Source organism: Carettochelys insculpta, chromosome 6 (assembly GCF_033958435.1).
Source record: "Carettochelys insculpta isolate YL-2023 chromosome 6, ASM3395843v1, whole genome shotgun sequence".
NCBI classification, from domain to species: Eukaryota; Metazoa; Chordata; order Testudines; family Carettochelyidae; genus Carettochelys; species Carettochelys insculpta.
Window position 1 is genome coordinate 107371935 of NC_134142.1, and position 17329 is coordinate 107389263.

Sequence of the window (17329 nt, forward strand, 5' to 3'; positions counted from 1 at the left end):
TGTTTATAAAACTTTGTTTATGTACCAATTACAGCAACATTGCCCAATCCTCATTATGCAGCTTTTAACCTTCTCACGGCATCTGAAATCCCACACTGTCCTCACAGCATCTTTCCCTAAAAATATTTCCTCAGTTGCCCTTTGCTCTGTTAAGTTCACTTGCAATAACCTTTGTTTAATGTAACAAAGAGGTAGCCATGTTAATCTGTACTCCAACAAAACAAAACAGCAGAAATGTAGCACTTTAAAGACTACCAAATGTTTTATTTAGTGATGAGCTTTCATGGGACAGACTCACTTCATCAGATCAATTTAATTTCCAATACACACTGACATATATAAGCACAGAGGACCCCCAAAAATTGCAATAAAAACTGACAAATCAAATAGGATTGAAGGAAGGGGCCAAGAGGTGGGCGGATGTTAATTGTCCTGTCTGTCTATTTTAGATTGTAACTTCTTTGGGTTATGCATCATGTCCTTCCTGATTTGTAGTTTGCCTGGCACTCTTTAGGCGCATAATATATAATAAGAAATGATAACTTATTGACAGGCATATGCCTATTGTGTCACTTGGTTGGTGGTCTGACATAACGATCAATTGATAGTCTATAACCAGTTTGGTGAGTAGGTCATAAAAACTACCAGGATCTGCATCATTTATTTGCTGCCCTGTAGCAACTAGCTGTACTATATTCCAGAAGACTTTGGCAAGGTAGTAGCAGGTGCCTGAGCCCTTTAAGAAGTGTAAATTGTGAGTCTGAGCACATAAAAGGGGGTCTATTAGAATGCATGTCTAGGTTGAGTTTTTGGCAGTACTGTGATCCTAAGACATATTGGATTTTAGAATTTTTGGCGTATAAGTAGTAAACGGCCCTTTTCTGTATTTGGGAACTGGGTTACAAAGCAGAATTTCCTGGTAGGATTTCAAAACAAAAAAGCAGTCCAGTAGCACTTTGGAGAGTGCTGGCAGGATTTGATTTTTTTAAATCACATTGGTTTTCCAGTGGATATGTTTATGCACATGTATCTGTCAGTGCACCCATGTTTTTGTGCGAATATGTGTGTGTATTTAAGCTTACCAGGCACATCAGGCGAACAGGTTATGCCCCTGAGAGGGAGCTGGGGGGAAGCGGAAAGCAGCCAGTTCATTCCTCTCCCTTTAGCAGCTGGGTATTCAGCTGCAGCTCGGGAGTCTCGAGGAAGGCAGGAGGAGGGGCGACCGAGGCAGAGCTGGCTGAAGTCCCACCCGCAACTCCGTTCCCTTCAGCCCATTGGCGCCGGCCTTTGTGATGTCATTACTTTCTAAAAAAGAACCCAGAAAACAATCGGCATTGAGAAAAACAGATACATTTTCTGATCCTATTTAAAGGGAAAGCGCCAGGCACCAGGAGCCAGCTGTACAGCCCAAGTCAGGGACTGCAATTCAGCTTGAAGCCTCCCTGCCAGACATGGTGTCGCCGGTCACCGTGGTGAGTGCACACGGGGCTTTGCAGGGATTGAGACGGGACTGGACGAGAGTAACAATCACAAGCCCAACTTCTGTTTTTGAGAAAGGGGAACCGCTATATGTGTGTGGGGAGGGGTGGACTGGCCCTAGGCAAGGTGGCGTGCAGGACCCCTGCCGCACCAGAGACCGGGATAATGCATTGGGCTGTTGCCTTGGGTTGTCACGTCGGATTCTCCATCAGCTGGTTGGTTCTGGGGAAAGGGAGGGAGTTAGTAACATATTGGGCCCAGAGTCTGACTGCTTGTGCTTAGGCTCAGGGCTGCTACCATCTTCTCTTTGTCTTTTTCTGCTGCGATGTGGGGACAGAATTAATACCGGCATGGGCTCGCCTTTAACGTGTGTGTGTCTGTATGTGTGTGTGTGCTGGGATCCTGCGAAAAAGTGCATCAGATGACAACACTGGGCACGTGACTGGGAAGCGTGACTTTGTTGATTTCGTTTCTCTGGTCTCGCCGGTTGGACAGCGTGGGTGTGATGGGGAAGCAGAGCCCTGTTCGGCCCGGCCCGAATCCCCCGGTGCCGGAGCGGAGCCGCCCCTGCGCTCTCTGGGGCTCAGCAGCTGCTGTGTCCCGCTGCTCTTCGTGGTGTGTGTATGATTTAAGTGACTGGATGCCGGTCTGTCAGTGCCCCTGTGCCCAACTGTCAACCTCGGTGCTGTTTATATGCTGTATGCTCGTAGGAGAGGGAACGTGCAATGTGCATGGATAGCTCTAACAGCGTGCCTGGGTGTGCATCCTAAGTGTGATGCAACCTTGTCCACTCAGCAGCATTAAACCTCTGGGGAGTTTAAAAAAAAATTAGTGTCCGCCCCTCGCATTATGATCCTATAACCTGGTGCATTATTTTCTTCCTCTGGCCATTCAGCCCCGACCAGCAGCTGCAGTACAGAAGAGGGGATTAAACCCTTGTGCCTGGGCTGGCTAATGATGGTGACAGTTTTGCACTGCTGATGTCACATTTGTGGCAGGCTGTATTTTTATACAGTTCCCATACTACAAACATATCTGTATATGCCACTAACGTAGTTAAAGTGTTCAGAAAACAATTGCTATTAGCCAGAAATGCCTGCCATGCTTTAAAATATTCCCTGTATTGTTTCACATGCAGTGTTCAGACCAGGATAGTTAAAAACAAAAAACAAACAAAAAAACCCACACACACACAACACAAGATACTTAGCGTACCAGCTGAATGTTCAGTTAGTTATACAAGTATTAGTATAAAATATTAGTACAACATTGACTGGAGATGGAATCACATCCCCTTTTCACAATGGAATATTCTCTCTTACTGGACTTTGTTTCCTCTAAGATCATTTTAAAAACACTGCATAGGTGAAAGATTTTTTTTTAAATAAAAAGAAAATCAGAATTAAATTTCAGTATTTATTAATGTTAAAATATATTATTCACAGGGGATCATGTCTGCATTATAAATTCTATCAGGAGACTGGCTGATGTATTTGAAACATTACGACTATGTCTACACTAGGTGTGTTGTTGACAAAGCCTGCAGAGAGTCCACATTAAAAATGTGTTCTGTCAATATACTGGCAACAGAACTTGGCACTTCTGTTGACAGACTTCTGCCTCTCCCCCATGAGGAAGAACACCTTTGTTGACAGATTTTGTTAACAAAAAAGCCATGTGGATGCTCGGAGGAGGTGGGGGGTAGGGAAACCTCTGTCGACAGACAGGGCTTCCAGGTCACCAGGCAGCCCTATCTGCTATGCTTCAGGTTGGCCATTCTGTTGAGAGAGCAGCCGGGCAGTGTGTTGACAGAGAGTGGCCAGACTAGATCGACAGAGCGATCCGCTTTCGTGTGTGGCTGTGATCTGTCAACAGAAGTTTTTTGGACGATATCTTGCAACAGTAACTTCTGTTGACAGATCGCTGTAGTGTAGATGTAGCCTGTGTGTGTTTCTGGCCTTCTTTGGGATCGGGAAAGGGAGGGAAGCAAAGAGCAGGGTGCTATTTAATCTTGTATCAGTATGAAAGAAAATGGACATTTATTTACATGTTATATTTTACATAGTCATTTATTTACATGTATTTACATGTAATTATACAGATTTACATATTATAAATAGAAATAAAAATTTTGATGGAAAGGGACAACATTCTTACACCCATGAAATTAAAATAAAAATTTTACCCATAATATGTAAAAAAAATAAAAAATCTGATAAAAACATTTCAAGGTCTATGCTTATAACTGGGTATTGTCCTTCTTGCAGCAGAAGCCAGTGTTAAGATGTCTGGGTATATTTTTCTCCTTCACCTTTTTTTATATGGCAGTCAGTGTCCCCAGAATATATCTGGATGTGAAATCCTGCTTGCAATTTTGCCAGAGACAGGACTGATGTATCTGTTCCTTTTGCTCCTTGAGTAATTTCAGGGAGTGAAAAGTCTCTTGCTGCTGCTGAACATGATTCATAAGGTTTCAGAACTGAAGGGAAAAAATAGGCTGCAGCTGTTATAGGTAGCTTTCCTTACTGCAGTCAGTGTATTAGGGAATCTTGTGAATTCCATCAGACAGCATTACTGTGATAGATCTATTTTCTGCCTTTCTACACCTTTTTGTTGAGAGCTCCTAGTTCCTTTGCAGTGATGTGGAAACCTTCTCTAAGTAAAAATGAGTTTAATTTGTTTTAGCGATCAGCTTTTCTTGCTCCCCTATCATGCCCCAGGTAGTCTGTTCTCATTTTATTCTCTGGGCCCCTTAGTTATAATCCTAGCTTTGTCTGGCTTTCCAAGTCTCTTTGAGCTTTCCTGTTACCCAGGATGCTCTATCTTATAAATCTTTTCATAAGGAAAGCATTTTGCTTATAATTTTGCTGTGGATTTTTGCAGTCATTTCTATGGCCATTTGTGATTTTTTTACTTGCAGGCTCAATTGTCCAATTTATCAGGATTTCCGACTCCACAGTTCTTCTGCTTCTTCTTCCTTAAAGACAAGTGTGGACTATGTTGCCACAAGATCACCTCTAGTATTCCTCTTTCCCAGTATTAGCTGGTTCAGATGGAATTAACCAGTTAAGTGCAACATAAGCAACTTCTCTCATCTTCCTTCACCAAGCCAGAAGCAGCAACATGGCCTTTGGTATTTTTTTTTAAATGTTATTATTGAGACTTTCATCCTTTAAACTGATCAGAATTTTTATCTTTGAGACTTTGTCACCCTCTTCCCCTTGTCATGGGATATCTTTGGACTTTATGCAAACAGTTATTGGTGCACCCAGTGTCATACAATATTTCTCTGTATATGCATGTGTGTATATCTTCCATTACCTTGCCTTACTTTACATAGCATTTAACCTTTTACTAACATAAATACATTTACCAAATGTAATGGATTGGATTTTACTAACACTCAGTATTTTCACATACTTGAGTGGTTCAGGGGAAGATGGGTAGAAACCAAGTAGCTTTTGAACCCTGAAATTTTTTTTGTAAAAATTTGTAAAAACCAAAAACTGAAGGGCCTTGTTTATGCGGAACAGGAATAATATTGCTTTCCTGTCTCATGGGGTAGTCTTGAAACTTAATTAGTATAATCTATACACATACAATGTGCAAGACTACATGTAGAGGTTTGTTTGTGAACTGAGGGTATATCTATACAGCAGGCTTATTTAGAAATAAACTAAACTAATCTAGAATAGTTTATTTGAAAATAATGCTACTACACACAACGTGCATTTCAAAATAGCACTCAGCTATTTCAAAATACAGTATCTACACACATAGAGCCTATTTCGAAATAGAGCCATTGGGCACACTATGGCTTACTTCGAAATAGGTGCCATTCCTTGTACAATGAAGTTTACCAATTTCAACTGGTATTTTGAAATTATTTTGAAATAACGGTTGCATTGTGTAGATGCTAGCATAGTTATTTCAAAATAACTGCTGTTGGATATACCCTAATAAAGCTGGTTGTTTAACTGACGTAAGAGTGTCTGTGTGGTTAAGGACCAGAAGTCCAGGTTCAATCCCTGCAGATGAACCAACAGAGATGTTATTACATGGAAAAGCACTCTTTGAACACAGGATGTAAGAACCTCTGTGTACATATTATGTATGCTGTCCTCTTTCCTGGGCACAAAGAGTTTATTTGAACAAGTTTAACTGACAAATCTATAGCTGCATCAGAAATAATTGTTAGTCAGCAGGTTAAACAATCCCTTCACTTACAGTACTTAGCCCAGAAATATTAGACATCAGCAACTGATATCAATTTGTCATCTTCCCATTTTCAAAGTACTTTGGCCAATGGCTCTATTTAAAGTGATTCCTGTGCACTTTACATCAAAGCTAGAAGTTCTTTGATCAAAACACTTCAAAAATCAGTGAGAGGAAAGATTTTTTACTCCTATCTTTGCCAGGCCAAAACAACAGTTTGTTGTCTCATATTCTAGTGACTGTCCCATCAAGCAACAGTAGTGAAGAGGTGAACATGTTTTCAGCAGCCTAATTAAAATAACTTTAAAATATTATGCAAACATTGGTAATGTCTCTTTATGCTCTTTTGGGGGCAGCCTTTGAAATTTTCTCTCAGTGGATTTCTTCTAGAACATGTTTAAAACCACACAGTCAAGGCCAGGTAAAAGCAATAAAGAGGACATGCACTTACCTCAATGTACATATTAGCAGTAAACAAAACCATCAAACTAAACCAGAAGACTTTATCTGTAGACTGAACTTGGGAGACAGAGAACTAATATGGCCTTGCACCTCTGAGGGACACTGGAGACTGAATCCCCAGAATGTCTTCCTGACTTTCAGGACAAAACACAGTTTCTTTGGAAAAAGAATAAGGCACACAGAGAGAGACTCTATCTTTATCTTACCCTTGAGAAGATGAAGGAATCAAATACTTTGGTCTGAAACCAACACAGAGGATAGAGGATCTAGTTAGCCATGCTGGACAAAGAACAATTAGTGAGAAAACTACCTTGAACCTTGTAGCTTTTTTTTTTTTTACTTTTGTTTTTAACTTGTTCTACCTTCAACCCTTTCTACTGAGGATCACTTAACCTTGCTGTATTTTCACTGTAATCTAACCCAGTGCTCTGTTTGAATGGAAAGAGGTGTTTACTTCAGTTAAAATGATAAGATGTACTTTTGTCTCTTTAAAGGAGCACTGAACCTTATCCCTTCCCTGATTGTTCCAGAAGCGGTCCAGAGGCTTCAGGGCAGATGGCTGTGGGGAAATTCAAAACTGGGGTGTGTTGGGGTCACCCTGCAAGTAGTAGCTATGGCTAGTGGAGACCTTGGTGGGGCTATTGTGTTGCAGGCCAGGGCTGGGGCCATGGTGCAAAACCAAGGCTGCAGAGCACACAGATGCTCAGAGAACTACATGCTCATCTGCTGGTGATCAGACTGAGAGTGACAACAGCAGAGCATTTAAGGCACAAAGGACAGCTGGTGGCATGATCTCTCACTGGTTTGTGTTCAACCACAAACTATTGCACTGTGTGAAATTACATTTTAAAATTCAATTGTGAAGCAGAAAATAGACTAGTGTCCTTCAATTATGCTTGCACAATGACAAAGTCAAGCCTTTTTAAAGTTGGCTTCTGTTTATTTTTCCTCTTGAACTACAAAGTCTGCGTTCCCCTTTTGTTTGTCGGAGGACTTTGCTAAAATTGTAGGAGAACTGGAACAGGGATAACACATGAAGCTGTAACATGAGCAGCAGCTGCTCCATTCTAAAACAGAAATAGGAGAGGAAACTGACTTTTAGGCAAACTGTGTTCTAGTTCACCCCCCAATCTTGTAGAAGTTGGCAAAAGGCAATATAGCTGTATATTTCATAAAGAAGCAGCAAAGTCAAAACCAAAGTTTTGATTTGCAGTTCACTTATAAGAGTCACTTTTCACATTCCTCTTCCTTCCCCACACATTTGGATAATGCAGTGTGCTCGGATAACTGACTAGCAGTCTGAAAAATAATTGTGGGATATCTTGGACATATACTACAATAGTAATATTACCTGACAGAAGATTAGACTAGCACATAAAATAGTCATTAGCTGTAATGCAAATCACCGTTTCCCTGCAGGCAATATTGATTTGGGTGAGAAAAAATATGAAAACAACAGCTGATTACATGATTTTTCTCTTGTTTTCTAAGATTATCTGGATGCGCACGTTCCAGATGGAGCAAGTGTCTTTAGCTACTCAGGACTATCGTTTTTTCTGTTTTTATTTCCCAGTCCCTCAAATGCTCCTATAGAGAATGAGGCAATTTAATAAAGAGGAAGGAATTTCTGAATGCAAATAAATTAGAATATTGGAAGTTTAATTTCTACTGCCAGTACAATTTATTGCTAAAGAAACAATTTATGGAGACTTGGTGCTTAAATAGGACATTTTCCATCACACATACTAAGCATCTCATGTGCAAGTTATATTATTAAGTAATGAAAGGAAGGGTATATGCTGCAAAATATATGGTGGCATAAATTCATAGATTCCAGAGCCAGAAGGGGCCATTTTGATCATTCAGTCTGACCACCTACATAAAACAAGGCATAGGAGCTTGTTGCATATACATTTCAAGCCATCTCTGGTATAGTAAAGTATGGGCAAAATCCTCAGCTGGTGTCGGTCAGTGTAGCTCCCCTGATATCAGTGAAACATTGAATTTTTACTCTAACTGAGGATCTGGACCAGAAATGGCTCACTCTGCTGCCAGACCTTCCCAATGTGTTCTTCAATATAAGTTGCACCTCTCTAGTCCAGCACCCTCAGGACCTGACTGGTGCCAAATGAGAGAATTTGCTGGACCTTGGGAGGTCAGTATGGCCTAGCAGCATTACCAAACACTCCCTCTGCTTACCAGGCTCTTGGAAGACATTTGGGGTAAATTACAGATAAGATCAGCACAGAACACCGAGAGCTAAGACTGGTGGCTGTAAATAAACTTTATGGTACTGTGAGAAACTTAGCTGGATGTCAGCTTATTTATCATGGGTGTGACCAACTGAAAGCATTCCAGACCAAGGATGTTGCTGGATCAGGAAGTGTCAGATTAGAGAGGTTCAGCCTGTATTTTGACAATTCCATTGTAATCGACCCCACTGATGGAAGTTTCAGCGCTTAATCTGGGACATTGTTCCTCTCCATCCCCAACATCTCAAAGCAATTCCTTGGCATCCCTGGCATACGCCACCTTCCAATTAAAGCAGGTAGATCTTCATAGTCCCCCCTTATATCTTGTAACCTCCTAGGCTTTACATGCTTGTGGCACAGCAGCAGAGAGTTGGTTAATGGAGGAAAGCCAAGATTTTGACCACCCTGGGGACTCTGATCCAACAGGCAAGAGGGGATTGAGCATATACGACAGAGATGCACCAGTTGGTTTGTGTACACTTGGACTGTGAACTGGGGAGGAGAAGACAGCATGCCAATTGCTCCACAACAGATTATTGCGCTAGTGGGAGGAGCTAACAAGTTCTGCCCTTGTTTTGGAAAGGGAATAGTGCAGCAATGACGAGTAGCAGTGACCTTATAGAATGGAGTTGTGAAACTGAAGGGAAAGCAAGCAGCAAAATGAAGATCGAAGAGCTGTTTCTTTGGGGTAGGCTAGGATGGCCCAAGGACCTCCTCTGTCAGAAAGAAAAGAAAACTAATGTAATGCATTACACGGAGACTATTTGTTTAGTAAGTATTTAATGATTAATTCTATTCTTAGTAGCCGCTGGCATCTATCTTAATGAAAAGAATGCTTTATAAAACTGTATTGAAAGGGATTTTTTTCTGCCCCACTTAAGCAGTTTCCAGTATGATTCTAGAGGGACCCATTACTGAATACCATTGTCAGTTCATGCCTCAGACCCCCTGCTATCTGAAGGCCTAGGGTATTCTCTAAGCTTGACCTCCCTCAGACACTGATCGTCTTGTTAGTGTAGCTCTAGCTTTCTAGGCAAAACTTAGACAAGTAGCCTGAGATTTTTCAAATAGTCACAAAGGAGTTTGAATTCTAATGGGATTTAGGTGCCTAACTCCCTTAGACATATTTGAAAATCTATGCTGTAGTTCTCCTCTCCTGCTGCTCAACAAGCAGCAGCAATGGTGGACCGCAGAAGGCTTAGGCAGTTTAACCTTTCCTAATATAGGTATTACAGCATCTCAACCACAGGTGCAGAATCACAGCTGTGACTGTTCCCTGATGTTGACAAGGCCGAATGGGTTGGAAATCATTTTCAAGCATGGTGACAGTATAACGTGATGGGCCAGTTTGGGCCCATGCATGCTGTAAGAAGGTTCAAAAACAGGTTACAACTGTAATTTGGTCTACAGCTCTGTTTAGGAGACCATGTTCAAGACACCTCTACACCTGTGCTAACAGGCCCACTGACGGAGTGGGTGCAAAGGAGACAGTTGCACAGGAGCTTGGTGTTTCAAAGGGGCCAGAGCTCTGGGTCCATTCGAAATGCTACAGAAGTGCTGCTCCATGCGGCTGTGTAGCGGGGGTGGGAGGGGCAGAGCTGTGGTCAGAGCAGTGCTAAGGGATGACTGCCCCAAGCCCCACCCCTTCTGAGGCATGGAGCTGAGCCACCCTCTCACCTTGCCCTGGGGTCTGCAGTGGCTGTTGGCCTTGCTGTGCGCTAGCAACAGTGTTGGAAAACATGGCTTGCCAATCTTATTCATGCCTTAATATGGACTGGTGCCTAACACAGTGTCCCTTCCCTCTTGCAATTCAACCAACACTTCCAGGACTACTTCTCTATTCTATTTAGGTTCTTTTACTGCATCTATCACTGCGGTAGTGGAAGTCTTCCACTGACCAGCTAATCAACATGACTACCAGCTACCAATTGTAGTTTCTTCTCCATCCCTCTTTCACCTCTACAAATGGCTGTACAGCAACAGCGACTGTTTTTGCACAACATAACAGTCAGTATACTTCGCTCTCCAATGACAGCATCCATGGAGTTGGATTGGTGGTGAATTTATAGTCCTAATTTTCTCTGAAGCAGCCATTTTGTACAGGTTGGTTGTACTGTATGCTCAGTTTAGTTTATGGTCTCTGCACACATGGAAATCATGTCGTTCTGCAAAACCTGCCCTTCTAGACACCCATTTTGGCTCCTAAAGTCTACTTCCTTTGAAGTGGAATGCTGATATCATTCAAATGGTGCACTTTAAGTCTCCCAAATCACATAATAAGCACAAAGACATTGGTACATGCTGAGTAGCTTTTAAATTCCCATACTTACTTATGAGGTGTTCCATGGTCTCTGCATGACTAAGGAAAGCAAGATTCCTTCCCCATGATCTGTTGGTGCACACTGTGGCTACGTCTACACTACAGAGATCTTTCGAAAGAAGCTCTTCCGGAAGATCTCTTCTGAAAGAACTTCTTTTGAAAGACAGCATCCACACAGCCCCTACTCTTTTGAAAGAACGGGCCAGGGATCAAAAAAATCAGGCCCCATGAGGACAGCTCTTTCAAAAGGAGGACCCTGCAGAGCGTGTATACACACATTTTCCTTTGAAAGAAGCTCTCAAAAGAAGGTGTTCTTTCTGAAACAGGAAAGGAAGAGCGATTTCGACAGGAGCACCATAATTTTTTGATTTACTTTTGAAAGAACACTTTTTGTGTGTAGATGCTCCTTGGGCTCTTTCGAAAGAGCCCACTTCTTTAGAAAAAATCTTTCAAAAGAATGTGCTAGTGTAGATACAGTCTGTTTGATTTCAGTGTCTGGCAAAATTAAGAAGAAGGCGGACACAAGACAAGAGAATTACTGAGTATGTAGTGCTGCAGATACCATGGAACCTTCATTTGGGCATCCTGCTCCTTGGGCTTACATAAAGAAGGGATTTTCAAAGATTTCTCTGCCTGGTAAAATTTGGTGGTTTCTGTAAAATGTTGTTTTTAAGCGGACCTCCTCCAAATCCTTCACTATTGCTAGTTGCAGCCCAAATCACCCCAGGGCAAATGTTCATGTAGGTGTGAAAATGGCAGTTGTGATTGGTACAGCAGCATGTCTCAACTCTACCTACATGGGAAATAGGAGACTGAACAAGCAAGAACATATCCCCACAAGAAGAGTCACTTCTGATAGGCCTCTACCCTCTCCCATGCTAGCAAGAGAATAAGAGTTTGCCACTGGGCATGCATGTCTCTTTTGGGAAAGTGAGATGAATCTACTACAGTTCTTCTCCCCACGGCATCCTACCAGTCAGTACCCAATGCCAACTCCCTCCAGTAATGCATCTACCTTAGTAAAATACAATACATGGGCGGGGTGGGGTGGCGGCGGGGAGACCCATTATTTTGTGATCTTGGCTTGTGATCAGTTTGTGTTCTGATGCATAATATTTGTAGGTTGTTTTGACAAAAATTCCCAGCCCTTCTCTAGAGCGTAACTAGGATTTGTCCGCTTTGATTTACGGGTAGTCATCTTCCTTGGCTACATCATCAGATCTGCTTCCTCACGAGGGGAAAGCAGTAAAAGAAAGAATCTTGAAAGAGCCCTTGCAAGTCATTAATTATAATGGGATTATCATGCTGGAAGGCTACATCACTTTGAAACACTGTATGTTGTGTACAAAAATATAACAAACATGATAAAGAAGAGCACTACATAGTGTGTGGTGGAGATAATGTGTTGGGCCTATATATATATCTAGATAGGAAATAAAGAGCTAGAAGCACTGCTTAGGGTAATTATCCAGCTTCCCATATGTCTTAAGTATCATTTGATCCTTCCAAGCCAATGTCAGTGATGATCAAAGCCAACCATATCTCCCTTGTTTGTACTCATTGGCATATATGCTCGCACTTAGTTTTGCTGCTTAGAGAGCACACACTGTGGAAAAGTGGTTTTCAACCTGTGTTCTGCAGACCTGTAGGGGTCCACAAACCCTCTTGAAGAGGACTCTCAAAGGTTGCCATTGCCACAGAACAATGGTATTTGACAGGTGATTTTTAAGTTTTCCAAAGATGTCCATACCTCCATTCAAAAATGTTTAGGGGTCTACAAATGAAGAATGTGTATCAGCAGCATATATATTCTGTGATGGTTAAAGTTGTGTAACCAAACAATCGCAGTTGCAAAGACAAAAACAGGATTTCACTCCAGCCATGTCCAAAGGGTGCCCTGTATCCGCAGTTTCCACCCTTTTCAGTAACCCTGCACACCCACTTTTTTCAGCTGAATCAACTGCTCAGAAACATCTCATTTACTTGGGTTACAGTCTTACTTGAGAGTTCTGCAACATAGTAGTGCCTACAACAAACTAAACAGCGATCAAATGCGTTAATGTCTCAAATCCACCACAGAATACACCCGCTTAGACAGTGAACAGACACATTTTTAAAATCTGCTCAACACCATGCTAGCTAGGCATGTTGAGTAAATGAGTAAGCACTGAAAGAAGGCCCCTCTCCCCAACAGCCAGGATGCGGCACTTAAATTACATCCCAGCTGCATAAGGCTCCCGCCCTGCCTCCCTCCCGCTCGCCACAGCAGAGAGTAGGGATGGTCTCTCCATCAGGTCATCCATGTTGGAAAGCAGCATTTCAGCTGCCTCCTGGTGTGAACAGGGTTCTGAGGTGTCAGCACTTCTCTGCATAGTGGCTCTGCAAAGAGATACTGCCGGGGAATTGACTAACCCCGCACTAGCTGGAGTCAGGCAGCCTTGCTGCTTGAGCCCCAGCTGGCATGGGGTAGTCAGTTTTCCCACAGTGACTCTGCAAAGAGCCATAGCAAGGGGAAACTGGTGAAATTTCATGGCACTCTTGGACAGCTGTTAGGGCACACTGGTGGAAAACCATTGTCCTGTATTCCCATTATTTTTTACATTACATGTTTTGATCCAGTATTAAGATTGAGAAATTAAACATTAACCCAAGAAAAAACAATCAAAAAAACCCCTTAGTTGTGATGGAATACAGAATCTTATTTTCATCTCGTTCATGTCCTAATGCTGTTTCTTTAGATGTATTTGTCAATTTTTCTTTGTCACTGTAGCTGACCCGCTATTGAGCAAACTTCATGGGCCAGACTGTAACTATGCCAGCTTTTACAATCTGAGCATGTGAGCTGACAGTCTTAGAGGTCATGACTTTTAAAAAAGATCAGTTATCACACGTACGTTTTTGCTTTGACCGCCATAACTTTCTCCCTACAACCCCTCTGTCAAGAATGGCTTGTGACAATGAGTGCCAGCCTCAAGGCAGATGGAGGAAAAAAAACAAAAACAGGCAGACTCCACAAACTGGTGTGATGTTCTAGAATTAGATTTCACTAACCCACTAATGAATGAGAGTTCTTGGATCACTGTACCGGTCTTACCATGGAGTCATACTGCCCCCTGAGGCTCTCCGGTCTATCTTGCCACTCAGGCAAGCTGGAATTACTGATAAATATTCAGGTTGCTTCCAGTCAAGAGACCAGCCATTTAAAGCACCCCAGATCAATGTGTATCTTTAATCTCACATCACAGACAATGCTTGTAGCCAATTCTCCCCACCCCACATCCATTGCTTAAACTGCCATTTGCATTTCATTCATGACTGATTTCTAAGTAACAAATCTGACTGTTCATCTACTTGACTGTTTAACTGCACCTACTACTTCATCAGTAAGTATCCAGGTAACCATGATCAAGCTGGCAGTGAGGAGGAGGGAACTGATCATTAGCTGGAATAGCAGCTCGAAGGTGGCAGGTTGGTGGATTGTTTTTCATGTACAGCACAGCCCCGTTTAGCAGATGTCTTGAAGATTTCAGGCACATTCAGACCAAAATGGCTTTATGTGATAATTGTGAGAAATTACTGGGTAATCAGGTCCAAGGTGGGGAAGAAATGGGACAACTGCCCTGGGGCCTGGTGATTCAAAGGGCCTGGGGGGTCCCAGACCCCTTAGGTTGCCATTGGAGTGCCACCTGACATGCTCCAGGCAGCACTGGGGGGGGAGGGGGGCACACTAGAGTCCCGACAGCACAGAGTGGTCCTACCCACCCCTTGACCAGGGCTCTGTTGAAGCTGTTGGCCCCCATCTGGGAAAGCAATTCGCACAGTGGAGCACAACCATGATTGTGATAAATGCCAGTTTTTCTTCAGACAAATGGAATCCAATTCTCCAGCTACACTAGTTTTAATGTTTTAACGCCCTGAAGCGTGGCCCTCAGTGGCAATAAACTGACATAACCCACTGATGTCTGTGGAATCAGTGCAGATTTATGTTACCTGGGGATCCTTCCCACTGATACCAATACTTACTAAGATTTACCCAGTTTTGAGTGTAGACAGAGGCACATATCCTCACAGACTTGGTTTAAAACAATAAGAAATGCCAAAGCTGAGAAAGTTTGTTGCTAGACAGACCACATTTCCTTTGGTGGGATCTGATGTCCTATTTTATTAACAGTAATGTCATAAATTACTTCATAATCTGAAGTTTCAAAGTGTGAAGGGAAAGTAGGCCAGCCACGCTTTTAAATAAGAGGTGTTGAAGCTGAGTCCTGAGCCTTTTGTAGTATTTGAAAGCAGGAAGTTGCTGCCCACAACACCCAGAGCCCAACTTCCCATCCAGGCAGACTTTAAATCATGAGAAATCAGATTTACTTGGCATTAGGCACTGTGATTTTCAAAAATGACAGCAGGCATTCATGGTATGGCAGGAAGTGCCAGGGGACCTATGACAATGGTTATGGGTAGCTTTCAAATCAAGAGATACAGCTGAACATCTTTCAATGTGGATTAAAGACACAGAGGGGCAATTCCTCACCTGGTATAATTCCGGTGACTTCAGTAGCACCTATGTTGACTTACTTGTGGGACCAGCACAATTTGGTGCCAGGATCAGTAATTATTTTGTTCCTTGTGGTTTTGCAGTAAGAAGTGACAGAGGTGTGTTCTAAGCACAAAGAAGGGATGTAGGCTCTTGTAGATTTTAATTCTAGCTGTTGCATTGATCCCTTGGGTGGTCTTGGGTAAGTAGTGCAACTTCTGTCTCTGTCCCCTCGCTGTCTGTAAAGTGTGCGTGATGATGACTGTTGTGTGGACCACTTAGCTGTTTGCCAAATGCTAATTATCTGTTAGGACTCTGAACATGAATATACCCTACACCATCATATTCTGAGTGCACACAACTGTGTACTCCCCTTAAAACAGATTAATAGCTTTGCACACAATCATTAGAATTTGTACCTGCAAAGCCCACTGAGCCAGTGGATTGTGCAAGTTCAAATCACTTGTTATACTGCATTATTGACAATGTTTGCATTTGCCATACTTGGCTATATTAGGGGGTTGGGAGGGGAGGAGGGGCCATTTGTGAGGCCTGATGCTATGTCCCCCAAAGTCAATGGCAAAATTCCCACTGACTTCACTGGCATGAGGTCAGACCCACACAGACACTAGTGTCTGAAAGTGACTTGTACAAGTCAGAGGCAGCCTGGGGCAGAGTCTGGAAATAAAATCTATATCCCTACCGCTGGGCTTTAATCTCAGAACCTAGGCAGCTGCCATTGCACTGGCTATGCATCTCTACCAGGGTGCTTCAGCATTTTGCTCTCGTTTCCTTCATCCCCACAGGCTTTCTGTGCAAAGAACATGATATGCAGTTAAAGCATGTATGCCTGTTTGAAGTGTGCTAATTCTGCTCTAAATTGGGAACAATGCAATCTGTGCTTCACTCCTAGTATGTTTTCCTTATAACAATGAATCACAGCTTGGTACCGATAGATTCTGCAGAGCCAGACAGTATCCTGATGTTAGCACCTTTACAGTAAATCACCTTCTTCTACAGCTGTCAGCTATATAATGGCTTTCATCACCACTGGAAATCCATTATCACCCTTCTTCCCTTATATCACATATCTCCTTTAACTTGCCAAGTCTATCCTTGCCAGGCACAGTGTGTGAGAGAGACTTTATTGTGTTAATGTAGCACTAGGAGAGTTTTTCCAGCTGGACTCTCAGGCTGCTGAAGGAGGTTTCAGAGAGATAAGAGACTCCTCACTTTGCCAAGGGAAGGGAGTCTTCTTTGGAATTTTACGCAGGGCTGTGAGGTACGATTAGCATACACCTCCGCCATGTTAGTCCTTCTTTAGTCCCTCTATGGGACATCCATGGCAGATGTGCTTGACTCACCATCGACATTAGATCAGATCACTCCTCACAGGATGTACATGGAAGGGACTTCTCAGTCAGGGATGTCCCCATTCCACACAGAAGAGCCTCTCCCCATCCCTTTGGCCCACTAAGAGCTACACATGTACAGGGGCCAGTCTAAGGCTATATCTAGATTGCAGGCTTCTCTCGGGAGACTTTTGGTCTCCTGTCAGAAGTCTGCCGTGTCAGGAGCCTTCTGCTGACATCCCGGTCATCCTCGTTCCACAAGAAAAAAGGGATGTGTCAGCAGAGGGGTTTTTCTCCACATTTGGCCCTGCGTGGATGGGTCAAATGTCAGGAAAGCCTCTCCCGACAGAACTGTCTGCAGCAGATACGAAAATGCGTTGCACAATTTGCATATCTTTTACTGACAATTCTTGGCAATCTAGACTAGATAACTTATACCAGTGGAGGTAGGACATAGTAGAGCTCTCTTCTGCTCTTGTTACCCAACCATCCCCTGAGCCACTGGAACATGCATTACACAGCGGCCAGGGCCTTTCCATTCGGGGAAGGTGAGGGCAGTGCAGCATGGCAGAACAGGCTGCTGCTTCCGCCATCTGTGTGACAAGGAGGGGGGGGGAGGTAACCCCTGCTGCCTCTACTGTGCCAGGCCCCCAGCCCCAGGTGGGCCTCCAGCCCCCCGTCATAGGATGGTTGGGGTGGCCACTGTGGGGCCCCC

General features: G+C 43.1%; 1 protein-coding gene across 1 annotated transcript in view; it reads left to right on the forward strand.

The window, feature by feature from the left end:
• The first annotated feature begins 1351 nt into the window (after positions 1-1351).
• Positions 1352-17329, forward strand: part of TMEM86A (transmembrane protein 86A) — a 37563-nt gene continuing 21585 nt past the window's right edge. The window contains exon 1 of the mRNA XM_074997782.1: positions 1352-1472. Coding sequence (XP_074853883.1) covers positions 1452-1472 — 21 coding nt within the window. The 5' untranslated portion in view covers positions 1352-1451. The remainder of the gene's footprint in view (positions 1473-17329) is intronic.